At 37.4% G+C, this 26615-nt stretch overlaps 1 protein-coding gene across 1 annotated transcript; it reads right to left on the bottom strand.

Annotated features, from left to right (window-relative positions):
* Window positions 1–13811: 13811 nt before the first annotated feature.
* Window positions 13812–23501, bottom strand: LOC147805749 (uncharacterized). Its single transcript, XM_087149868.1, has 5 exons — window positions 23345–23501; window positions 21350–21473; window positions 19238–19497; window positions 17482–17749; window positions 13812–16462 (listed from the first exon to the last, which is right to left on the bottom strand). The coding sequence occupies exons 2-5, from the start codon at window positions 21462–21464 to the stop codon at window positions 15927–15929; spliced, it is 1179 nt and encodes a 392-aa protein (XP_087005994.1). The 5' UTR covers window positions 21465–21473; window positions 23345–23501; the 3' UTR covers window positions 13812–15926.
* Window positions 23502–26615: the final 3114 nt, after the last annotated feature.

Here is a 26615-nt window from a genome sequence, read left to right as displayed (position 1 = left end):
ACTTCACCCCATTTTGATTTGGTGATGGCGTCCGTGTGGATCAAAAAACGGGCCCGCATGTCGTAGAGTTTCTCCAACAGGAGCTGAGGGCGCATGGGTCCATCCATGACGTGATATATGTAACCGTTGGTCAAGGTGTGTCCGTCTTTTCGAATGCACAGCACGGCAAAGGTCTGTGAATGCCGCCCTGTATAATGAGTCTTTCGCCTGCGTTCGTAGCCGTCTCGACGATAGTTATGACTCGTCTCCTCGAAGGCTGGCGTGGGAGAGTGAGAACGCACGTCGTTGAAGGTGCTGGGCTTGGCAGGTGGGGCAGACGTTTCGACAGTCTTCGAGGCCTTAGAGTCCACGGGTGTCTGGCTCGAGGTGCTGGACTTGGCAGGTGGGGCAGACGTTTTGACAGTCCTCGAGGCCTTAGAGTCCACGGGTGTCTGGCTCGAGGTGTTAGAGTCTACGGGTGGAACAGAGTGACTGCTTGAATTCTGGGGAGGTTTTGAGATGCCACTGGTGGGAAGCCTGGGCCAGGAGATGGGAGATTTCAATCTTTTGGGTGGATTGGAGAGGCGAGGTGGAGAGGTGGAGATTCGCTTCTCTCGGGATCGATAGTCAGAGGCCGAGACCAAGGGTATTCTGGCAGGATGAGTTTGAGAGGGGGCCACTTGGACGATGGAGCGTGGAGTGGGTTTCAGTGTGTTGGCAGGTGGTGAGGCCACAGGTATGGGTGGTGACAAGGGTTCAAAGAGCTGAGGCTCAGGTGTGGTAGGCATCGGAGAAATCAGCTTCGTCTGGCCAATATCCATAGAAGTGGGTGTCGGAGGTGATGGAGGAGGCGCCGACTGGAAATTCAATTCGGTCAAATCGTCTTCGTCAGAGGAGGAAGACGATGAGTCAAAGTCCGAAGAGGCAGCCATGGTTAGAAGAGCAGAGAGAACTGGCAAAGGCAAAGTACTGGCTCTGAATGATCTGAAGGCTCTACCTTATATACTGCTCAGGCAGGAAGTGTCACAGGATGTTTTGAAAGAACGATAATTTTTTTTTCACGGGAAGAGAGCCAAGAATGGATGGAGAGCCGATTGGGATTCGTGGGTGTCCTTTCCAAAGTGGTCTGGATCAGTTGTAGAGGCTGCGGATGATTTAAAAGATTTCAAACTTTAAACAACGTTGAAAAATGTTTAGATGGGAATGGCACGACGTCAACACTGGTCCAAACTTGAGCAAGCTGTGAGAGCTCTGGAAAATCTGGACGAGCTGAGAGTATCGACTCGATGCTCGACTTAAATATCAAACGTTCAAAAAATGCAAACGTTCAAAAAAAAAAAATTTTTTTTTTTTTATACTCATCAGACAGGATGTGGGCGAGCTCCAAAACTTCCTGTGACGCAGTCGAAATGTTTAAAATTCTCCTCGCCACCGGATGCATTTCCCGCAATACATCCTGTTTTTTTAGCATTACCAGGAAGTGAAAGAGTTTAAGCACTCGACGATAAGGTGCAAAAATATCCGGTAGGACGAACGTCACGTCCTGTGTGTGAGGAAAAGCGAGTGCGTCGAGGGAAATGGGCTTCCTGTGAAGACAGATAAAGTATATTTTGAGACTAGAGCATCCTGTCAGACGGGATGTGTGTCAGAGGAAAACGGATGTAGTGGTGCTCAAAGCTCACCTTAAATGTACAACGTTAAAATTCTAACTTTGATTAAATTCTAAAGTGGCAAGTCCCAAGAAATTCTAAGTTGAGAGTTGGAGGGCTTTAAGAAATTCTGACGGGTCTGAGATTATAAGACTAAACGCCTGGCTTTAAAAAAAAAAAAAAAAATTTTTTTTTTTTTTACGTTGTCGTGTAACACGTAGCCCGTCTAAAGTGTTGAGAGGATTTTTAATTTTTTGCATCATTCAACTTTGCAAGTTGTGAGAGCTTCAAAAAAATCAGATTCTAAACATTTTGTTACATTACTCCAAACGAAATAAAGCAAAGATGAATCTTCCGAGGTACAGCACGTTGTATAGCAATTTTCATGGTTATACGGAAGCCAAAAATGAAGGAGATTTGATTGTGTTAAATTTTGCAGATGCGAAATTTGATCCTTGGTCCGTGTTGCATTTGTATCGATACGATACCATCTGTAGAAATACAACAAAACCTTTCGCTCAAGCACTCAAAGTGTTTTTCAATACAGAAGATACCATCACTGTCATGTGCCAAAATAATACTTGGAGCGCTCTCTTGGGTAATTCCAAGACCATTATGCCTATGCCCGAGGAATCTGCTACATTTCAAATGTATGCCACCCCTTACTTTGTAAGCGATCCCGCTCTTGTCGCCGAATACATGCGAGGAATATCTCATCAAGCGTCAGATATTATATTTTCTTACAAAACTGCGTTGTCTATTTGGATAAGGAGGATTTACCGTATCCCGGTGGAAACTATTTTGGAAATTGCAGACCGTGTACTAATGCCATGTATCGCATTTGCATTTTGAGTAAGGAACCATCCCAACACGTATTGTCAGTTGCTGAAGAATGGCGCAGCAAACAGAATCTGGGTATTGAAACTCGATTGTATTTGACCAAAGATAAAATTACAGATGCAAAATTGATTCCCTTTCAAGTTGTTGAAAGACCTTATTTACCAGAAGAGAGGGCTGTCGGAACCGGGGCGATACAAAAACCTTATCATACAAGACACCTTATCATACAAGACATTTTAAATTCGTATCACCGTAATCATGTCGTCACTCTCCAAGGAAAACCTTCAGATGACGTTTTGCAGCGATTGGGCGTTATTGTGGAATGGCCATTTCGCATTACGTATGAAGGAACGCGAGCCCATTCACAGGAACCCAAGGAATTTGTGGCGTTATCTGTAAATGGTCAATTGCCTAAACGTATTTTGTACGTCCGATATCCATATGACGTGTATACAGAATTTCATGAAGTTCCCACCACCGCGTGGACACCCATTTATTATGTCCCGACATTTTTAAAATTACCACCCAATACAGAAAGAGTGAGCGTAGACTCGACGGTGCTGGGATACGCGTACAATGGAGGATTTTTCTGTTTTAGCTTCCCGATTTTGGAGGGACACCCTGCGTTAGAATCGCAACGAGGCATTCAATACATTTTTCAAACTGCGACACTCACGGATAAATTTCAAGTGATGGAATCGTTTCGATTTGATCACGTACACGCAGTCATCAAAGGTATTCAAAAGGGTGTAGCGTATCCATCGTGGTGCCTCACAAAATCCGACACTGTACTTCCTTCCAAAGTTCAAATGCCAAAGTTGGTGATGGAGTGGTTGAATTTGTTTCGGCACAACAAAAGCAATTTTGTCGATGTCAAAATGGTTCCAATGGCGTTAACATTAGTTCAGCACAAAGTTTGCTTTCAAACAAAAATTACACCCCCTCATAAAAAGGAGGGCTACGTGTACATGTTGAGTGATGACGACATTGAGCTGCAGATGGGTCAAAACGAGACAAATTACATCAACAGTAATCGTGTATCTAGAGGAGATGAAAAGACTTTTGAGGAACAGAGTACATGTGTGATAAGTTGATTTTCAAGTCGAGCGAGTTTCAAGAAATTCTAAAGTTGAGGTCTTGACGAAATTCTAAAGTTGTGAGTTTAGAGAAATTCTAAAGTTGCGAGTTGAGGGCTTGAAGAAATTGTGACGGTTCTGAGATTTTCAAGACTCAACGCGTGGCTTTAACAAACAACGTAAAAAAAAAAAAATTTTTTTTTTTTTTTACAATGTTAATTTCTTATTTTTCAAAAGACGATGAGGTGCAACAATTAGATGGGTATGATTCCTGGTTCCTTTCAGCAAAAAATCCACAGCCACCCAATTCAAATGAGGGTTGATTAGCAAAACCAAAAAGTATAACAATTCCAATCGAGTCACTTCATAGAGCATTGTATTTTCTCTCGCCCAGGTTTTGGCCAAGTCTTCAATGATTGTGACAATTTCATCCCTTCGTGAACATTGAATGGCCATTTCCCCATTAAATCGAATGTCTAATTTGACAAAAAGAGGTTGATTAATTAAAAAATACAAGTATCCGCAATCATTTTTGTTTTTCAAAAGATGTTCGATATACGTCTTGACCATTTGCTGTACCGTAGGACATTTGACCAGCTCTAGTGTTATTCTTTTGGTAAATGGTTGCATTGTTTTACATGTTGGGATTTCTTTCTCAATGTCCATCTTGTGTCGTTTGCGCATGAGCTGAATCAATTGATCGTTTGGTAAATCCAATTGTCTCAGCTGTGGAATCATATCGCTCTTGTCTTTTTATAAATTTTCCACGCTATCCACAACACTATAAGCGCTGTCGTGATTCCCGCTGCCCAATAGAGTAACGGTACCAAATAAGCCACCCAATTCCAAGCCCCCAACGTTAAACCTTGAGCATAATGGGCCAACGCTTCTCCAATCGTGGGTCGACGGCATTCCATTTCTTGACCAGGCAAACAATTATAAAATTGACAATCGCATAATTTACAGCACGACTTTTCCTTGTCTTCGTCGAAATTTAAACAAGGATCACCTTGCACGGTTTGCGAGCAGAATGAAAGCTCATCCACTGGATCCGGTTGACAACAACTGAGGTCTTTCACTTTACACACAGAGTTTTCGGATTTTAAAAAACAACCCGAATTGGATTGAATGTAATCGTTGATGGCCGACACCCACCACAGTGGCAGCAGTGACCGCCACCAAACCTTTTTTGGTAAACACTTTGGAAATGACGCGACGCAGCGAATCATTCTTACTCACAAAAGATCGTAAGTGCTTTACATTTTTTACCGTCCCCCTAAACCCTTTGAAGCTTTTTCCAATTTTGGGGCGTTTAAACACCCATTTTTTCCAAGCGGCCATTGCTTGATTTTCAAAGTAAACAAAGTAAGGAAATGGAATCAACTGCTTGCCTTTTGAGTGGAGGAAATACCTTTTGCCCTGGACGTAAGAACAGTCACTTGAACAACCTCTTGTGCGCCAAACATTTGAAAGAATATTACGGACTCGAAATATATGCGCATTGCATAGAAAAGCCTACTTCTTATAATTTTACGGGTTGGGTTTTGAAGCCATGCGATGGAATCATTTTTAAACGAAACGAAGTCATTATCCCCGTGCAAAGTTTCATCGATAAAACGTATCGAAATAAAAATGATGCAAATACGCCAGCGCTGACTAATAAGGAAAAAACGTATTCCATGAATCACGTATTGGACAAATTTATGCGAAGAGCAACTGACAAGACTCAAGTCGTTAAAGGTGATCGGAAAACATTCGAAATGCTTCGAAATTTATCTGAAGTATCTAAAAACGTAAACCTTAACCCTAACACAGCTTGTGAACTGGATCCAGTCAACATTGGTTATATCCGATCGAAAATGACAGTATCGGAAACGTTTATTGAAAATCATGCCAACAAGGAGCATATGAATGGAATTGTATTAACCACGGATAAACGAATGAGTCTCATGGAAGCACAAGATTTGTCTCTATGCCTTAAATACTTTCTCAGTAGATTTGAAACCTCCCAACACATTGTACAGGATTTAAATTCAAAAACGTTGGAGGTGGACAATACAAGCTACAGTTGTGCGTATATTGAAGGTATTGGTGTTGTGGCCAGCAATGATGTTGAGTGTAGTGCCCCGCTCGTCATTTTCGGATCTTCCAGAGGAGTTCACGAAGTAGGGGCAGCATCCGACTTGGGATTCTATGCGGAAAATGTTATCGTGTATCCCAAAGAAGTTGTAAACCAAAAAGTCTCGAAAAATATGATTAATCAACAAAATGCATTGCGTAGAACAATGATTGTTGGACGCGCCTATTAAATACATACTTGATTAAAAAAAAAAAAAAAATTTTTTTTTTTTTAATTGAAATCAATAACTTCCTTCTTCCATGACAACGCACTCGGGTTTCTCCATTTTCATCATTTTGCACGAGTACACATCAATTACCCCGTCTTCATCATCGTTGTCCAAAGCTCTTTTCTGAGAAGCATCTTCTGGTACGTCTGGCTTAGGTTCCCAAAAAACGTCTCCCAAAAATACTTTCGATTCTTTTAAATTAGATTCTGGAAAGGCAATCATTTTCAACACGTTGCCACCTAGACGAACACATTCATCCTGGCTTTCCTTTAACGTATAAAAATATCGGATATTAAATTCCAATTTCAGAATAGCGATAAATGTTCCCTCAAACATTTGCGATATTTGAGTATCAAATCGATTCATAACCCTACGCCCATCATAGATGGCTGTTTTCACGATACAACTATGAAAGTTGTTTAATTTTAAATGTGCGCCTTTACTAATCATTTCTTCTCTGGCATCATTGCAGTACTTGCAAAACATGCTGCATGCACCAAAATTTAATTTGCTCGTGTCTGAAAACTTTACATTTTCCACATCGCTGTTCATCGCTGCACTCAATACGTTCAAAATGGGACACTCTTTTAAATTAATGGCGAAATACTTGCTGTCACTGCGTTTTGAATCCTTGTCGTACGAACGATAGACAGAGCATTGTCCAACTAGAATCACTTTAATGGATTTGTTGTTCAAGTTTTGAACGCGAAATTGTTGGTTGTATGAAACTTTTGCGGGACCATAAAGAGATCTGGCATCGGTTTGTAATCTCTGGTAAAATGAGTCGTTTTCCAATACTTGCTTCCAGTCTTGTGTTGTGAGATTTAAGGCATCGCCTTCAGCAGCCAACTCCTTAATCTGTTCGGACAAGGTTTCATTTTTCAAAACTCGAGCGATGAGAGAACTGTAATCTTCCATGTCTTGATTTGGTTGGTTTTAGTTGTGAGTGAAAATTGTTTCGAGGCAACCGAGCTTTTAAACTAGACATCGAAAAAAAACAAAAAAATATTTTTTTTTTTTTTAACGATGTTTGTATGTTTTAGCTTGAGCCAATATTGTTTAAGGTTGACAGCTTCCAGAAATTCTAAAGTTGAGACATTCGACAAATTCTAAAGTAGATCAGGTAGCGGGTCTCGATAATCTCAACTCGTGAGAATTTATTTTTTCATTTAAACAAACTCAATTTTTTTCTTCCAGGTTTTGATTTTTCCACGGGAGGAATTATCTTTTCAATCGTTGATCCTCCCCATTTTCTTTTATTCAATATACTATGTATTTGATCTTGTGTGTTTCCCGTCATACGATCAGTCCTCTCACGCAAGACACGACCATCCGATATAGAAACCTCGTAAATGTGGCCGTTTATCAATGCATCTTCTTCCAATGATTTGAACCGATGCTGAGGAATGTAAAAGTATCCATCGTTGTACATGACATCCAAAGAATGGTTTTCTTTTACTTTAAAAACATTATCGCTTTCCGTATCATGGATAATATACCCGTCTGTATTGAAATCTGGTTCGGGTAACTCAAATGCTGAAAAATAATATTTTTGCGCGCGATACCCTTTAGGCAAAGAGATACTTGGCAAATACTCCAAAAAAATGTTTCTCTTGCACCAAGGTGCTACCAAATGTCCACGGACTTGATACACATCCAGCAAAATAATTGTGTGACCCAAGTTTTCTGCAGAGAATACAATTCCGTCATCAATTGTGATGCCCTTGCGGAGTTTTTGCAATCCACCTTCCCATTTTCTACAATGCGATCCGAATAGCTATATACCATTCCAAACGTACCATCCCATTTATGAGCCACCAAATGGGTATCAGAGTAGATGAGATCAAGAATGCACGTCACTGGTTTTCGGGACATGTGTTCATCTAATGTGTAGGTTGGGTGAGGAAAACCACGTAAATAATTATAGATTTTTTGATATTTTGTTAAACATGATAACAACTGCTCTCCGGGAATGGATTCAAGGGATTTTTTAAACACACCATACTCCCATTCAAATACTAACCGAAACATTCCATCGATTGCTTGAAACGTGTAAATTTGGGCACAATCACCCAATTTTAAAACACGTCGCGTTTCGATCCGAAACGGACATTGAAAATTGCCCACTGCATCCAGAAATGTCTTGTGATTCTCCATATTCCATTCTTCATATGGGATTTCCTTAGAATGTATCCATCTGAACCATAAACGATCGTGATAAACCATTTTTGTATCTAAAATTGTTTTGATTTCAAGAGCTCTGTCACGAAACCTAAAATGAGGTTTTATATAATAGACTGGGCGAGTCACGACAGAGCCAAGCCATTCAGACGCAAATAGTCGAGACTTGAACTGTTTTGAACGACCAATCGAAATTCGTATTCCTGCATTGTATAATGCGTGGAATTGTTCTGAAAGATACAGCAGCCAATTCAATCGGTGCTGAATAACAAAATATATGCTTCCCAAGTACAAAATCAGAATGAATACCCCCCAATAAATATTTAACCAAACGAAATGAAGCACTGCTGGTATGGATACTGCTGGAACCGCAACGAGAACCAATACAATCTGGGCCAGTTGTTTTTCACTAGAACCAAATGATTCCTTTACACGATCTGCATCATCCGCGACCAATATGTTTTCAATTCTCTGTGTTAGAGTAGTACCGGACATTTCTTGTTTCGTCTTTACCTTTTAACAAGGTTAAAAAAAAAAAAAAAAAAAAAAAAAAAAATTTTATCTGATGGTTGCCTGTTGCCTCACAACTCCAAATGGCGGTGGTTGCGTGCTGCGATTCATAAACATACGTATGCTCAGACCAAGACCTACAATCAATAATCCCATTATAATGAGTAGGGTCACCACCAACCAATTGTTTGTTGAAACGGGTGTTGTTGGTTTCACAGAAGGACCTCTTATGACGGGAGATTTATTATTTGCGGGAGGGTTGTTTTGAGCTGGAGGGTTGGTTTGAGCAGGAGGGTTGTTTTGAGCTGGAGGGTTGGTTTGAGCAGGAGGGTTGTTTTGAGCTGGAGGGTTGTTTTGAACTGGAGGGTTGTTTTGAACTGGAGGGTTGTTTTGAGCTGGAAGTTGTGCAGTTTTAATAAAAGGTATTGTATTATATTTTTTCTTGGGTACCCTTGGACTACTAGTATGTTGGACCTTTGTTAAATAATCGACATATCCTTTGTGTTTGCGATATAATCTCCCAATGATATTAACTTCATTCACTTGGGGATTGATACCTGTATTTATATAGGGTTTGTTGTCGAAAGATGGGACGATCACGTACCCATCGTTCGTTTCGGGATATCCCAATGGAAAAAGTGTTTGGATAGTAGGACCCGGTGTCGAGAAATCCTTAATATATTCGTTATTGTATTCATCTACAGGATATCCGATAGCGTCTCCAAATACTCGAGCATACGTTTGGTTTAAAATGACTTCCTTTTTGTCCAAAGACAACGCATCTGTTTTGATCCGGGGGTAAATTTCCTTGCCGTCGGACCGTTTTGCGTATCGGTCAATGTCTTTACCATTCATACGTGTGACATCACTATCTGTATTTGGATCTGTAATGTAAAACTCGTTCCCGTCTTTGTCTTTTGGAAATATAACTTTTCCATGTTTGGTGAGGGCATAAATGTAGTTGTCATTTTTCAATCTTGCAAACGACATAATGGTTGGGTAAAACTCATCTCCGTTCGCCTTTCGGGCGTACACCTCGTCACCTCTTTTGTTTGTTGCTATGTTGTCCATGTAATATTCATCGCCGTTGCCGTTTTTTGGATAAACGGGTTTACCGTTGTGACACAAAGGGTAAATTATAAAACGATTTATATCCATAATCCATTCATTGTCGACCACATATTGACATCCTTTTCTATTTTTTGGATAAAATGGAGCTCCTGTGCTCATTGTGGCGTATTCGGGACGTTTATTATCCCTAAAGACATACTGATCACCATTACGAAGTTTTGGATAAAATTCATTTCCCAAGCGATCGCGAGCATATTTAAACGATCCGGTACTCGTTTTGAGGAGTACTTCGGGCGTCGGGTAATATTCGTCATTGGAAGCAGTTTTCGCGTAATACGCTTCACCTCCGCGCTTGGCAAACACAGAATTCTCACTTGTCTCATCAATATCATCACTAGTGGGATAAAGCTCACGTCCATCCAGGCTTTTTGTATAGCTTTCGTTGCCAAATGCATCCACGATAAAATATCTAATGTCGTTTGGGTGATCTTCGGACATGTCGGAATCCCCCATTTGAACGTCAGGCTGCGTGTACATTGTACTTGATTTATCAGATTAGTGCAGAGTCGCGCCTGTAGGTTTCAAACCTTTATAATACCTTGGATACATGGCTACACCTTTTTCATCGACTGCATAATAACCGTTCAAATTGTCTTTAGCGGGTACTTCTTTCCAAACACGAAAAATGTAATACTCGCTTCCGTTGGCTTTTTTAGGATAAATCTCCTTTCCAGACAAATTGCGCGCATAGTAGTACTCATCGTTATTTTTAGGCGCTACTTCGAGATTATGAGAATCTTTGGCATAGATTGGATTTCCCAAGGCATCACACGCATAGTGTTCCACACCACCGATTTCAAGGTAAGTTTTATCGCCATTTTCATCTTTAAGATACAAGGGTTGTTTGGATGTCAAGTCGAATGGATACACGATTAAATTGTCTTTGGTAAACAAATATTGCGGAGTTTCATCTACGTTTTTTGGAATGTATTCAACTGTGCAATATTCCATCGACTATAAATTGATAGGAGGGATAACAGTCAAATTTTTCATTTAAAAGTAAAAATTAGAGATGAAAGGGATTAGGGAAATAAATGCCTTTTGTATCGATAGTCGCGTGACGCACAACCATCGGTATGATGGTTGATTCAAAATGTTCATCTGGTTCATGCGCCGTGTCCATCGGGGGCAGTGCAGGTGTATCTTTTGATGGATTCAAAGAATTTTCAATTTTGTTTGTGGGGACAGGTGTTTCTTCGAAAGGAGTTGCAGTGTCATCGGCTGGTGGTTCGACGGAAGAATTTGCAGTGTCCTCGGCTGGTGGTTCTTTAGAAGAATTTGCAGTATCGCTGGCTGGTGGTTCGACGGAAGGATTTGCAGTGTCCTCGGCTGGTGGTTCTTTAGAAGAATTTGCAGTATCACTGGCTGGTGGTTCGACGGAAGAATTTGCAGTATCACTGGCTGGTGGTTCGACGGAAGGATTTGCAGTGTCATCGGCTGGTGGTTCTTTAGAAGAATTTGCAGTATCACTGGCTGGTGGTTCGACGGAAGGATTTGCTGGTGGATTTTCGGAAGGATTTGCAGTGTCATCGGCAGGTGGTTCTTTAGAAGAATTTGTAGTATCACTGGCTGGTAAATCTTCAAAAGAATTTGCTGGTGGATTTTCGGAAGGATTTGCAGTGTCATCGGCAGGTGGTTCTTTAGAAGAATTTGCAGTATCAAGAATTTGCTGGTAAATCTTCAAAAGAATTTGCTGGTGGATTTTCGGAAGAATTTGTGGAGTCATTTGCCGGTAGTTCTTTGGAAGAATTTTCAGTTTCATCCATTGGTTCTTCCTCAAAAGTATTTGGCGCGTCATTTGCTAGTGGTTCTCCTGAAGAATTTGCAGTTTCATAGAAGCTCCAAGAGATTTTCTACAAATTTCGCGTCTCCCAATTCACTTGGCACGTCGCAATCATCTACACTAAAATTTTCCGGTTCATCAGGATTGTGTAGAAGCACAACGTTTGAAAAGTATTTTTTAAAAACATAAAGGTATCCTCGTGTATAACCCCGATGGTTTTAGATGGTAAATCCCAAGAATGCAAAATTTTAGCGATCCATGAATCTGTTTCAGATATTTTTCTAGCGGCCAGCTGGGTCAGAAACGAGTTTATTTGACCCAAATTAACTTGAACATATTCCACATTCTCGTAATATCTTGGAGCAAACGATTCATCAGAATCATATAGGTAAACCAAACCCATAGTCTTGACGGATTGAGGAGATGGAATCATGACAAATGTTTCGTTGGGATTGAGTTTGTTGCTAAAGGTAATTTCCCAAGGAATCTTTGTTGGCATCAAATCTCCGTCATTATAGTATTCCCATTGGGTTGCAAATACAACGTTAATGTAGTAGTCTGCGTTAAAGTTGGCCATGGTCACAAATCTCAAAATCAAGATTCAAAATCAATATTCGACACTTGCTTTATACTAGCTTTTAAAAAATTTTTTTTTTTTTTTTTAACGTGGTCAATGTTTGAGCTTGAACCAAGTGAGGACTTTGGGCTTAAGTACACATGTTATATTTAACTATAGTTGCTTTCAACAAATTTTTTTAGAGTTTCGAAAATGTCAGTGTCTACATTCTGTTTTCCAACATTGACGCTCTGAAGTGCTTGCTCAACAAATTGCTTTTGTTGTTTCAATGTATTGTATTCCTTGTACAACTGTTGGAGCTGCTTAAAAAAGATTTCCTCCACCGGGTCCTTGTCAACAGTTTGAGACATTTCGTCTGTCGTTTGAGTTGTTTCATCGACGGTAAGAATCACTTTAGGAGTTTGAGCCTCTCGTGACATTTCATCCGCCGCCGTTGCTAGAGTCCTTTCCTCAGCAGCAGTTGCTAGACTCCTTTCCTCACCAACAGTTGGATTTGCTCGAATCACGTCTCGAGAATTTTCAAGCCTCACAAGTTGTGAGCCATCATTCAAATTATCTTTCCAAACTTGATTCTCAGACTCCATGCCACTATTGGAAGGTATATTCATCTCTCCAGAGTCGTCCATTATCATTCTATTATCACGTGCACTCTCTATAAACTGTTCTAACCAACTTTCAAATGTTACGCCGGTGGGATGAGGTTTCAGCACATGACAATCACTGTACAATTTACCAAATTTAACGTGTTCGTAGGTCACATTAAATTTTTCAATCTTTAAGATGTATAAAAAATGGTCATACATTGTTGAACTTTTCGATTTTATAATCTCCAATGCCGTTGAAGTATTGATTAGTCTACATCTACTACTAACAGAATGTTGGGCTAATCCTTCTGACAAAATGTCTGCACCCATCACAGATCTGGTGATGACGTAACTAGACTTTTGCAAATCGTAGGGTTTGCTCATTTGACACAGAAAACCAACATCTACCACTCGCCAATATAGAATTCCATCCTTTCCCACAACACATGACATGGGAGGTGAAGAGTGATCCTTATACAATCTTATCCACATGGTTGCAGAGCTTTCAACCAGGGACGAATTCATCTTTCTATACAGGCACACCTCGACTTAAATAAAATAAAAATAAAAAATAAAATTTTTTCGCTACTGATTTTAGGAGCTAACCAATTTTATGCATCAGGCGCTTTTGTCAAGAGTCCTACAACTCTCAAAATTTCAACGTTTAACATTTTCAATCTCTCGTCCATCCGTAAAAGTCCTTGCTCCAAATGATTCTTTTGAAATTCCAGGTTTGTGTTGGTTGAAAGCAACAGACGAAGTCGGTTAAACAATGCTTTATCCACCTCGACAACCGATTTATCACTTGAACCAGCATCATTTTCAGACTCGGGTTTGTTTGGAAGAGATTGATCCACCCTTTGAGGTATTTCAGGTGCATGGGATACCGTTTCATACGCAGCCACTCGAGGCATTTCGTTCACAGTCTGAGGCATTTCATACACTTCCAACGAAGGTATTTCATCAGCAATGTGAGGTACGTCATTGGTATTGGATGTCATTTCATCAGCAAACGGTGAAATTGCTAACGCCGAATCTTGCGTATCCTCTGGCTCCGTAATGATCGAGTCTTCATTCAAAACTTGATTGGCGACATTCGCAGTACTAGTCGAAGGAACATTAATCTCTTTATAGATGATTTTTTCCCGTTGCACATGTTGAATAAACGATGCGATCCATTCGTAGAATGCAGCACCCTCAGGACTGGGATACATTGCAATACAACTCTTGAAAAATTTACAACCCTTTGTGATTTGTAGCGTTGTTTTAAATTTGGCTTCCTGTATCGCGGACAAAAACTTGTCAAGCATCTCTCGCTTCCACCATTTCAAAATGATAATCACAGTGTCTGTATTAACCAACTTGCATCTCTTTAGAATAGAATGGTATAAAGATACCTCGGGTAAAACGTCTTCACCCTTAACAATATTACGTACAATGCATCGGATTTTGTGCAATCTATAGGGTCTATTCATTTTACATAGTACACCCACTTCGACCAGACGCCAATAGATACATCCATCCTTTCCCACAACTCCAGATAGAGAAAGAGAATCGTTGGAATCCAAATACAACTTGAACCACATTGTTGAAGGCTTAACAGGACTCATGGATCAGAATCAAATCGTTACAAGTTTAATGTGATGTGAGGACCTACCGACTTGCATTTATAAGACTATCGTAAAAAAGAAAGAAAAAAAAATTTTTTTTTTTTTTTATCAATGTAATTGAGAATTTCAGAGAGTTTTAAAATCAGAGAGTTTAGAGAGTTTTCAAATCAGAGAGTTTTCAAATTTTTTCATCCTGCAACATTTGCAACTTCTCTTTCTTGAGGGCCTCCATGGCTCCTTCAATTCGGTGCAGACTCTCGTTTGCCAACGCGTATGATTCTGTAAACCGTTTAAAATCGTCTTTTATCTCGCGATGAAGGACGTTGCTCTCCTCACTCAATGTTAGCACTTTCTCAATATCAAGTTGGAGTTTTAAAACGACGTCTCTGAAGATTTTTTCGCTTAGGAGGTATGCAATCTCGATAAAAATCAATTTTGTCACGTTCGTCTGGAAATTGGTTTTGCATGTTTATTCCATCATTCCTGTATTTACTTGTTAGATTTCCGAGTAGTGTTACAATATCAAGAAAATTGTAATGCGCCCAACCGGACGATTCATAGAACTGTTCACCTAGTCCACAAATCGATCGAAATAGGGATTCGTCTTCCTGAAGCAATGGTTTCACACTCTCCAGGCAGTGTTCAATTTTTGAAATGCATTCTCTGAATTTAAATTTCGCATTATACAGCTCAGTGTCGTAAAAATCAATTTGACATTGCGTAGGCATATTAAATGTTTTTCTGCCGTAGTAAATTGTTTCACACAAATCTCTCGATATTTTTTTGCGGCACTCGGGGCAAGTCTGACGTACACGGACCTTCAACCATAGATCGAGACATGGCCTGTGGAACAAGTGCTTGCAGGGAGTTTCATAAATTGGTTTTAGCAATTTAAAAGAAGTACAACAGATTGGACATTCATCCTCATCCGCATTCATCCCCATCTCCATTCTTAAAGACAATGCAGAAAAAAGAAATGTTTGCTCCAAGAAATCCAGATGAGTTAGGATCGTAAAGCCTCGATACTGGCTCTTTCATACTAAAAAAAAAAAAAAAAAATTTTTTTTTTTTTTTTTACATTATTCGAAAGGATGAGACATTGTTCAATACAACTTTTTCATTAATCTATTCAAAATGATTTACAGCATCAATGATATATTGGTTTAAAGTACATATTCAGGTAGCGTGAAATACCACCCACTACTGCAATCCAACGGTGACACTCTTCTCGACCGCAAGACTCGCACCGTCCGATGGGCGGCTCAGGCAAAGTATCCAGAGTCACAATCTTTATATCGTGAGCTGGATGATATTTCGGCCACGTGCTCAGGATGTCGCTCCATAATTTCCGTGTCGTGTCGTCTGGTAAGACGAGGGTCGTTGCGTTTAGGCTAGACAGTTTATCAAAGAGCTCCTGCTTCGCAATGGATCCGTCGCCAGACTTGCACACATAACCATTGGTGATTGTAAATCCATCAGAGCGCAAGCAGCAGATGGATCGCGTAGACAATCGTGGGGTCATTTGTTCAAGCTTGGCACGACCCGTGTTGTAAAAAAATGGGGAAACAGTCTCTAGACCGAGAGCGTTTCCCCATTTTCTTACCCATCCCTTTTTTGGAAAAAGAGATGGAAAAACCGTGCATGTTCAAAAAAACGCTTTACATCACGTCACAGTCGTGGGCCAACCAATTTTTGAGAGCACACAGTTTGACGTTGCCACAATTTTTTCTCATGGATCTCGAATGAAATCCACACGACTTTTCAGCATCGAATGGGAGGAGGTCGAATCGTGGGCAACCCCAGGTCCCCAGATTGACGGCGGGTATGTCGAGCTCTTGTAGGAGTTTAGCAGTCGCATCACAACCTTTAAACGCTAGGCGGTTGCCCCCTGGATAGGCTTTCAGGAGCTGTAGGTAGATATTTTGCAGGATGGTTCGGACGTTAGATTGTGGCTGCACAGATTCGTGAGGTCGACTCATCAAGCAAAGTCCATGTACGTTGGCGTAGAGAAATTCAGCCGACAACAGATCGAGGTGGCTTTGCGGTGCAGAGTCGATGGAGAAGCCGACACGGATCGGTGGTTCCTCGTTCCTCACCGAGAGAGCAGAGAGTTCTCGCACGTAAAACTGTTGGTTGATCATGTAGCCGTGGAGATGAACAAATCCACAAATGTGAGATTGCTGGGTCATGATGGCTAGAGTTGAAGCGAGAAGAATAAAAAAGAATATAAATCATAACATTCTTTAAATAGGAGATAAATCAATTTACACAGAAAAGTCAATTTTGTTGTAAAATTTCTATTTGAATTAGAAAACAAGTTGAATGCAGATGTTTTTATAAATCTATATGATATTTTGCAATTGAAATCTAATACTTCTCAAATGTATCTTCTTAAATCTAAAATTGCTGTGTTACCATTAACATTTATACATTCTATCGCCACATTATGTAATTTGTTTTCAAAATATTTTGCGACAAAAAAATAAAATTGTCAACATAAAGGCATTTTGTATTTTTTTTTTTAAATATATAGTGTGTTTGCAACATACTTCTGGAAAAATTAGAACCAGAATATTTATTTACGCCAGTCACTTCAAGATAAGAGTCACTTTAAGTAGCTTTGATAAGAATAGCTTTGATTTTAATGATATTGATTTATTTTTGGACAGCTTTGATTTTAATGAAATTTGATGTAATAGACAACCAAGTATGTATAACCAAGTAATTCTACAAATTTTTTTATTTTAATTGTAAAAATTGTCCAAGTTGTGAACGGACATGTTGAAAAATAAAATTTTTATTTCTTTCAAGTGTTTTAAAGAATGACAAACCCAATTACATATAAATTTTTCTTTATATATGTTTAAAAATTCTAAATACCATCACAAAGCTAAGGTTTAGGCATAGTTTAGCAAGGTTTATACATATAAAAGCATAACTGTTATATTGGAGTCTTTCTAAAAAGTCAAAAATTGTTTTTAAACATTAATTTTGTTAATGGTCATGATCTTCCTTAAAAAATGTTTAAACAATTATACTGACAAAAAAATTTAGATTTTTATTTCTATGGGCATTATATCTAGTTTTAGCTGTAGGTGCATATAATTGTACAGCATATTAATTCTGTACTAATATCCTATTTTTATCCACCAATAATATATGAGAAAAAATTCACTAATTAAATGCAAAAATAAAACATGTGAATTATCATACCATTCAAGCGTAAGAAAATATGTTGTTTCTTAACTAAGGCAGCTTCTCTTTTTTGAGTAGAATATTCATTTTGCCTTAAAACAAGTGTTATATTTGGCATTGTTTCATCACAGCTAAAACTTTCATCTAAACAAAGGTCTAAAAAATAAATATGGCTATCCACTGTTCCAACAACAACAATGCCAAACATATACCTTAAACGCCGATTTAAATAATGAGTCTCCATACACACTCCTCCATCGCCACTAACAACATCTAATGACGATACCTAAATAAAGATTAATAAAGAAAGTTATTCCTTTAATAAACAATTCCTAATAGTGACAAGTGCAATGGAAGCATGTCATACATTGTAAGTAGGGAAAAAACTTTGCCATACAAAGATATAGGCCAAACAATTTTTTTCCAGCACACAAACGGAAAAATAACAAGACATTAAATGAAGAAATAAAAACTGAGATTCTTGATTTCTGAAGGTTAAACAATGATTACGAGAAAGAAACTTTAAACTATGAAACATTTATTAGCTTGTTTCTTACATTAATTTGTGAGGGGAGAGTAGATATCGACAATGTCATCCTTCATCTATGAAAAGGTACCCCAACATAGAATCGAGTTAGCATGTCTTATATACTAGTAAACTGGAATTGTATATTTGCAGTGGTAGATACACTACAACTTGCTTGATTATTTCTTAGATCTCACATAAAATGTAACATATTTTCTTAGCTCTCTGAATTTAATTAAACCTTGATACCATGAAATTAAATGCTAGATAATAAAATTATTAGACATCAAAAATCATATTTTTAACTCTTCAGCATAATTAATAACTGTGTTGATTTTAAAAGTTACACAGCAAGTATTTCAAAAAATTTTAAAATTTTTATTTCTTCATTAGCACTTCGTTGAAATTCCTCTAACATATCTCCTAATGCTCTAGCCTCTTAATATTTGATTCTCCCAAACACCACATACTGCAATATTAGGGCATCTGCTTATGCAAATGAAAATTGGTTTCTTTAAAAATCCTTAAATTAGTAAGTTCATTCCAATCTTAAAAATAAAGTTTCTTGTACAGATACCTTATATGAATCCTACTAAAATAAATAGTCAGGAAATTGCTTTTCAAACATGGCAATTTGTTTCTAACCATGGCTTAAAGAAGTGCTTTACGAAATTATACTTGAACAGCTTTTAAGAACTAAAGCTTAGGAGAAATTTCAAATTGAAATTCAAAATTCTTCAGAAATTGAGGGAGGGGGGATTTGTTTTGGCAATCAAAAATATTTTATGAAATTAAGAGTCACCAAGAAATAAATTTGGACATAAGACTTTACTCTAATTATCAGAATAACAAATGAGTTAGAAATCATTTTTCGTAACTTGAGGTTTGACAGAATTAGCTATTTTACTGGATTTTTTAGAAAAAATTTTATGTTTATCAAATTCAATTAAAACAAAAGCTAGGAGAAAATCACATAAAGGTTAAACGGGTTAACTGACAAAAAAATTTAGTGCCTAGAACAATGATGTTTATATAACAATTACTATATTTGTTTGTTTAACAATTTATATGTTTATATAACAATTGCTGTCAATATGTCTGTCTATATACTTTGGCATGCGGCCCTTCATTAGTCAATCTGCTGCGCATGTGGCCCTTCACTCAAAAAGGTTGTACACCCCTAACCTATACAATAATTTAACTGAAGAATATTAAAAATGTCTAATAAGTAAAAATAATAACGCATACTTTTTCTGGTATTAAAATTGATTGCACAACTTTTCCAGTATCAACATTAAACATGCATATTTGACTTTCTTCATCTTGATCAATAGAGACAAGCAAACACTGATATGATATGTGTGAGGATATAAACTCAACAACGTTAGTCACTTTAGCGGATGGATTATTTAAAGATTCTGCAAAACAATATTTTCCACACCATCTTCCAGTTTCAGTAGAAAAGATGTTGATGCTTGTATTACGAACTAAACACATCCATAAGTTATCTATAACAGAAAGAAAATGTTTAATAAGGTTAAATAAATAAGTTTTAAATAAAATGTTAAATAAATATAAGTTTTTCTAAGATGAATACTTTAAGAAGACTTTTTATCAGTTATAATATCAGATGAAAATAAACACAAAAAAACTATTTTGCATTAAATTTAATTAATATTTATCTTTTTAGAAGCAAGAGGTAAACATGATCAATATGCAATGAAGCAGCAAAATTTTCAGAGAAAATAATTTAAATGTCTTTTTCTTTTCCTCAAATAGACCACAGTAGTATAATACTTAAAATGAATTGCTGTGAAATGCAAAGTATTTAAATCTTTTAAACTGTGTTTTGAACTAGTATGCATATATATACACCTGATTACCTGACACCAATCAGATCCTTCAGTTATCTGACACCTCTTTCATCACACACTTCATCATTATTACAGCTGATGTTACCCAATTATTGATTCATTTTTCAATCTTGGGTTGTAACATATCAATTCAGCAAACATATTTAATGCTGTGATGACGATTCTAAAATTTGACTGCTAGAAAATGACAATAGGGACATTTAAACTGACATCTTTTTAATTACCTGCTATGTCAGTGATCAATAAGTTATAAGTAGTAACCAATAGGAATATGTTTCATTTCAAAGTAAAATAGTGTAAACAACTGGTTGCCATCAACAAGTACCAATATTTGTAAGATTGATAAAAAAAAAAAGTCAAGTGATATAGTTAAGCCTCTGGCAAAGACATCTCTATTAAACAGAAAACAAAAAAATATTAATGACTTTATTAGTTATATTGTCTCGTTTTTTTTAAAATAGGAAGGTAAAATAAAAGTGTGGGCTTTTATAAAAATTTATTTTAATCGCTAATTGTTCTGAGTTATTTTATTCGTAGTTTAATGCTTATCGACAAAATCAGTTTCCCTGATTATCTAACACTTTCGATTTTTCAACATACCCCAATTGGTCAAGGTAGGTGTCGGATAACCTGAGTTGTACTGTATTATAAGATTGTTCTGCTATTCAGTATTCTTTTTTTGGGTACTGCAAACAGAAAGAACTTCTCTAACAACAGTAAAAAATTCTGTATGATTTCTGACCAAAACTATGCCTTTACTGCAATTACTGATACTGAATCATTTTCTGGCTACTGAAAGTCAACAAATAGGAAGGATATTATAAAAAAAATAATTAAAAAGTACAAATACTTCTTAACTATGCTGTTCGAACAAAAAACGTGCAAAATTGGAAAAAAAAAACAGTGTTCTTTCTATTGGAACTGGAAAAACGTAAACTGGAAAAATGTAAAATCCGAAAACAAAAAACTAGGATAAGGATATTAAAAATAAGGATATTATAAAAAAAATAATTAAAAAGTACAAATACTTCTTAACTATGCTGTTCGAACAAAAAACGTGCAAAATTGGAAAAAAAAAACAGTGTTCTTTCTATTGGAACTGGAAAAACGTAAACTGGAAAAATGTAAAATCCGAAAACAAAAAACTTATCTTACTATGGACTGTACATTATGGACTATGTTATTTTTATCTTTAAAAAAAAATACTGCGTTAAATATGCATATCAGCTCTATTACTTCATTTTCAATATTTGAAAATTATAACAATTTTCTCTAGGTAAGTAAATAAATTCATTAAACTAATTAAAATATAGAATGTTGCATCCTACATTTAACACATAAATACTTATTATTTCCCATTTAAACAATATCATTTGAGACATTTCTTTAAAAAAAAATGTGTTTTGTCACTCAGTGCTTGACAGTAAAGGCAACTCTATATAAGCAAATGAATAATCGCTTTAAATATCATTAAAAAATAACTTACTTTTACTTATAACACCATATGTGTTATCAACTTTCTCTGAGTCATCATGAGGATAAGATGGAAAGGTTATAGGTACTAAATCAGACACTTTCGAAGGACGTACAATTCCTTTCATATTGCATTCCTAAAACATCAATGTATGTAAGAAATTTTAATAAAAAAATCGGCAAAAAACAGTCCTCCTATAGGTTACAACAGTTAAAAAAAGTCTCAGTTTATCACATTTAGAATAAGTAAATATTTCTTTGTAGAAAATACGACAGAAAAGGCAGAGCATAAGTACTAACAACTTATCCTTAAAATTTATCTAAAGGTATTCATTTGCTAAGAACGAGTAAAATTTAAGATTGTACTGGTTATGCTGCAATTAAAAGGAAATTTTCAACATTTTTATTTACTCTGATATAAATAACAAACTTTCCCAGGAAACTACTTCAAAGTTTTTATTTTACTATGTTAGGTTGAAAAAACAATGTTAACACAAATATTATAATACAAATATTAAACAAATAATAAAATTAGAATGAAATAAATAAATTTTTAATAATGAAAACAGCCAATGTAAGTAAACTGCATTATTTTGTATTTTATTTAAAGCTTAATTACTTTAGATAGCTTAAGATACATTTTGAATTACCATTTTTTGCCTAGTTTTCTTTCTCCATTTTCTTCCTAGGGGCCGTTCAAAAAGTACGTACAACCCGAAGGGGGGGAGGGGATTTGCTATTTTGTACGGTTTTGTATGATGGGGAGGGGGGAGGTATTATACAAAGTACATACAAAAAGTTGGGTGTTATTGTTTAAATAATTTAAATTAATAAATTATATTAAATAAATATTTAATTTTTTTAAAACATAATTATTTTAATTTTTATGAAAAAGGGGGGTAGACTAATAAAATGTACGTACTCTAAGGGAGGTAGTAAGACCTTGTGTACGGTTATGTACGAAGGGGGGGAGGGGTTAAAATTTCTCCCTTTCTGTGTATGTACTTTTTGAACGGCCCCCTACTACCCTGGTAAATCATAAACAGCTGATAAATAAATAAAATATTTTTGACGAGAATTAAACATTGCACATTAAATATATATCTAGTTTTATAACTCAATTGACTAATACCAAAATTTCCAATACAAAATTATTATCTTAATTTATATCAATACATTCTTAAAGATCATTGTGCGATCATTCCTGTATTGAGCTCAATGGCATATAATCACCAAATCTTAGCAACTTCTGGGCAGCAACACACAAGGAACCACAAAAACATCACAGGAGGGGACCAACTGCATAACTCATAGCCACCCCCTCCCTGTGGAAAATCTCTTTTTTTTAAAAAAAATAAAGCTTACAAGTTTAAAAGTCATTTTGCGCCTCCTTGATGATTCCACTTGGAGTGACAGATCAAGATAAGGAAATATCCCCATTTCTTCATTTACTTTTTTCTTGGTAGTAAAAAACTTATAACTCAAGAACATTTTCCTAGCGTTTTATTTCCCTCAAGCGCAAATACTAACTTTTACCTCTATTACTACTAAATTATAGAAACATTTAATAAGTTTAAAAAGTTTTAAATAATAAACCTATACCTGTCATTGAATGAACAGGAACTGCAGTATTTATTATAGATATTTTCTCAAAAACAATTAAACATAAAATTTATCATTCTGATTGTTATATCAACAATCATAAATAAATTAAAATTAATGACTTAACAGCAATTATATCGCTGAACACTTTCTGGAGGCAGCTCCGAGTGAAATGTGTCTAACTTCGGTACTCGCCCTTACCATAAATCTAAATTATCACAGAGTGTTAATTGTAAGTTCTTAGCTTTCAAAATCAATCAATCTATAATTTATTTGTAATTTGGACAGTTTAAAGAATTGAAAATTCTGTCGTAAAACATTAAAGTTGAAAAATCTACAGATCCGAATAAACATTCCATGATTACAATTTTCACAAGGAATAAAGTAATAAACAAAAAAAAATTACCTAGAAATATATGCTTGAATGCATTTATTGAAGATATAACAAGATATGTACGATTTTATAAAGTAATGTAAAATAAACAATTTAATTAAAATTGTTTTACATTAGTCCATGGGTTCCAATTTGCTCACTCGTTGATCTGTAAACAAATTTGAAATTTCTGTTGCCATTTAAACTTACAAATTGGTAACCAAAAAGAGCTAGTAAGTTTCATTTTCTGGTGCTTTTCGCTTTATGAGAATCTTTGCCTGTTGGCAATCGAAATGAACTGCAGATGGCGTTAAACAGAACTCTGTACTTATGGCAGCACTTTGCATTCTTTCACCATTAACGTGTATAGAGAAGGAAGCACGTTAGTTTCTGTCTGGATTTTTAAAAAGATTAAAAACTTTTTAGTTAGGAAACTATATGGAACTGAAAAATCCATTGAACATAGTTTCAAAATGAAGTGTCATGGAAATTTCATAAGTAGTTGTGATAATTAAATACGGAAAATTTAAGATAGGGGAAAATATCGTGATACAGTCACTCGAAAAAATAGATAAGCACCGTGACCCTTGCAAAATAAAATTGAAAACCAAAACGACACAATAAATAGTCTCAAGCATCGGTTCTCACTGCTCTTTTGTCGTGACACCATGATTGGAAACGTTCTCACTGCCCTCTCGTGAAGCAGTCCATTGTGTATGTGAAATGGGTGACCACCCCAGAGAGAAAAGCCATGTCCAATGCATTTTCAAGGTGTCCAAGGGGTCTGCACCCAAACGCCCAATGTTGGCTCTGTGTGTATTTTAAAAAAATGGGACAAGTCCCCAATAAGGGGGACACGCCCACTTCCTGTCAATCAAAAAAAAATTTTTTTTTTTTTTTTTTGTAAAATAATGTATGTAAGTGAGCGTCGAGCTTTGCTAGATTCAGTTTGAAATTGATTCTCAAGCCACGAGAATGAGCTTGATTGCTTTGAAAAAGAGATTTTGTTCTTCTTACAAGTACTGGAAGCATAGAGCTATCGAATGTCCCATTTGCTCTGATAAAGTGACGTTGGAAGCGTATATAAAGACTCATTCAATATCCAAACATGGTCTCAATGAAAAAATAAAATGCATTTTTTGTGGCAAACACACATTTGGCGCGAGTCTCGAAGCAAACAACAGTCACATTGAAATGTGCTTTACCCTTCTCAAAAAAAAGAATCGAATCAACAAAACAGTTTGCTTAGTCCATACTGACGACACTCCAATGGCTGAAACCAGTGCTGCCTCTGGAATCGATGCTCCCGATAACCCCGGAATCGATGCTCCCGAAAGCCCCGCTCCCAGATTATGTGACTGCGTTCCATTTGATCGCTCATTGCTTTATCGTCGACTCCACCACCGAGTCATGGAGGAGGATTCGCAACAAGCTGGATTTTATGACGACTACCCGGGCGACTTTCCAGAGTTGACCGACACGGGATCGTTTGCCGCGTTTGATGAAGAGAGCAATTTGGGTCGCGAGCCCTTGGCCCTGTTTCGAATGTATTTTTCCGACGCTTGGACGCTCTATCACGTGTTTATTCGATCGTATACCTTTTCCAGTTTCAAGACTCACATGTCTCCATTCTTGGAGGCCGGTGCTCTGGTTGTCTCGACCTTTTGGTGTTTGTGCGACGGTTGCTCGGCCGACGTGCCTCAGGCCATGGCGTGTCATAAACTTCATCGCCACATGATTGTGACCGTGCGAGATCGAGCCGAATTCTTTAATGCTTGGAGACGCATCCACGTGACGTGTGAATCTGAGCGCTATTGCAAAAATCAGAAAGAAATCATGTCACCCATGCATTTGGCCAATACTATTCACTACAAGTATCGAGCGAAAAACCTCAATGTTCTGGATCTCAGAAGAAGGGTGGCGATGGGAGGCCAAAAGGACACTTTTACATCAATCGCCCGTTGCACAAGCATGCCGTCGCTTCCATGGTCTTGTTGTGGCCAACGGGCTCCATGGAATACATCCAGCAAAAGCTTCGTAATCAAGTCGTCATCGATTGGAAAACGGAAACCTACTGGTCGTTTGGCGAGAAAAAATATCGGGTTCGCGTGCTCGACGTCTTGCCGGAGCTGCGAGAGTGTCCCGCTTCATTGCGATGGGATTACGAACCGCATCCCGCTGGAGAACACAAACTGTACTGGACAGAGAGTGACATTATGCGCGTCCGATCCACGCAAGCAAGCTTCGAGAATCGCGTCGAGGCCATGACACATCAGATTGAATTGGGTAATTCATGGCGTCAACGCATGAAGGACGTCTACTACAAGCTCAATAAACAACAAGTCTTTCAAATGCATATTTTTGAGCGCGCGCTACAGAAACAAGCCGTGGAGATGAATAAGCTCTATGCCATCATCGACGCACTGGAGCGAGAAAATGAAACGTTGAAGCGTAAAATTGCAGAGTTGGAGCAGAGATCCACCACCGTCAACCATTTTGTCAGTGACATTCATGCGACCACGGTCGTCATGCAATCTCGGCAGGAGCGTGTCCAATCGTCTGGGTCACCATCACAGTTTGGGGGTTCTGAGAATTGATTTTTAAAAGAATGTCCTTGAAATACAGATGGAGAGGGTACACGTGTCCCTTTGGGCCACGCCCACTCCCTGTCAATCAAAAAAAAATAAAAAAAATTTTTTTTTGATTGACAGGAAGTGGGCGTGGTCATGTATTTGTAAAAAAATGACATTTTTGAAAAGGTCTAAATTTGGTCTAAAAACGGGTAAGACTAATTGAGCCGTTTTTTATCACTTCCGGCTTATATATATAATTTTTTTTTTTCAATCGTTTGACGACTTGGGCCGAGGCAAAAATTTTCTCGAGACTGAATTTGAAATTTTCGAAATCCAAATGTTAAGCAGTTGTTACCTTTCCATCACTTCCGGTTTATAAAATTTTTTTTCACTCGGCCACAGATTTGGGTCCAGCAAAATTTGGGTCGAGACAAAATTTGAAATTTTCGAAATGCAAGTTTTGAGTTGTCATTTGGCCACGCCCACTTCCGGTTTATAATTTTTTCTTTCAGCTGAGCCCCGAGCCTCGAGACGATCTCTCCATGCATCATCCAAACATTCTAATGACCTTGGGTCATTGACCTTTCAATCACAATTCATCTCACAACCCCCCAGATCCCAGAGCCACGTGACGCAAAGCCACAGAGTCGCTATCACACTGTCTGAGCCAGGTCCAGGAAAGCTGTCCAAACATCTCAATGTCCTTGGGGGCATTGACCTTTCAATCACAA

The sequence above is a fragment of the Parasteatoda tepidariorum genome, chromosome 8, assembly GCF_982258835.1.
Source record: "Parasteatoda tepidariorum strain Cologne lab strain chromosome 8, Ptep-v5.0, whole genome shotgun sequence".
In the NCBI taxonomy this organism is placed as follows: domain Eukaryota; kingdom Metazoa; phylum Arthropoda; class Arachnida; order Araneae; family Theridiidae; genus Parasteatoda; species Parasteatoda tepidariorum.
This window is presented reverse-complemented; position numbering and strand designations above follow the sequence as displayed.

Bases quoted from the DNA above. Each gene is read 5' to 3' on its own strand.
- LOC147805749 (XM_087149868.1), bottom strand. From the start codon at position 21,464: ATGAAAGGAATTGTACGTCCTTCGAAAGTGTCTGATTTAGTACCTATA. The intron at 19,498-21,349 runs GTAAGTTATTTT...TTTCTGTTATAG, and splicing joins ATATGGTGTTATAAGTAAAA to ATAACTTATGGATGTGTTTA. The intron at 16,463-17,481 runs GTATGATAATTC...CTTCAACTCTAG, and splicing joins TATTTTCTTACGCTTGAATG to CCATCATGACCCAGCAATCT.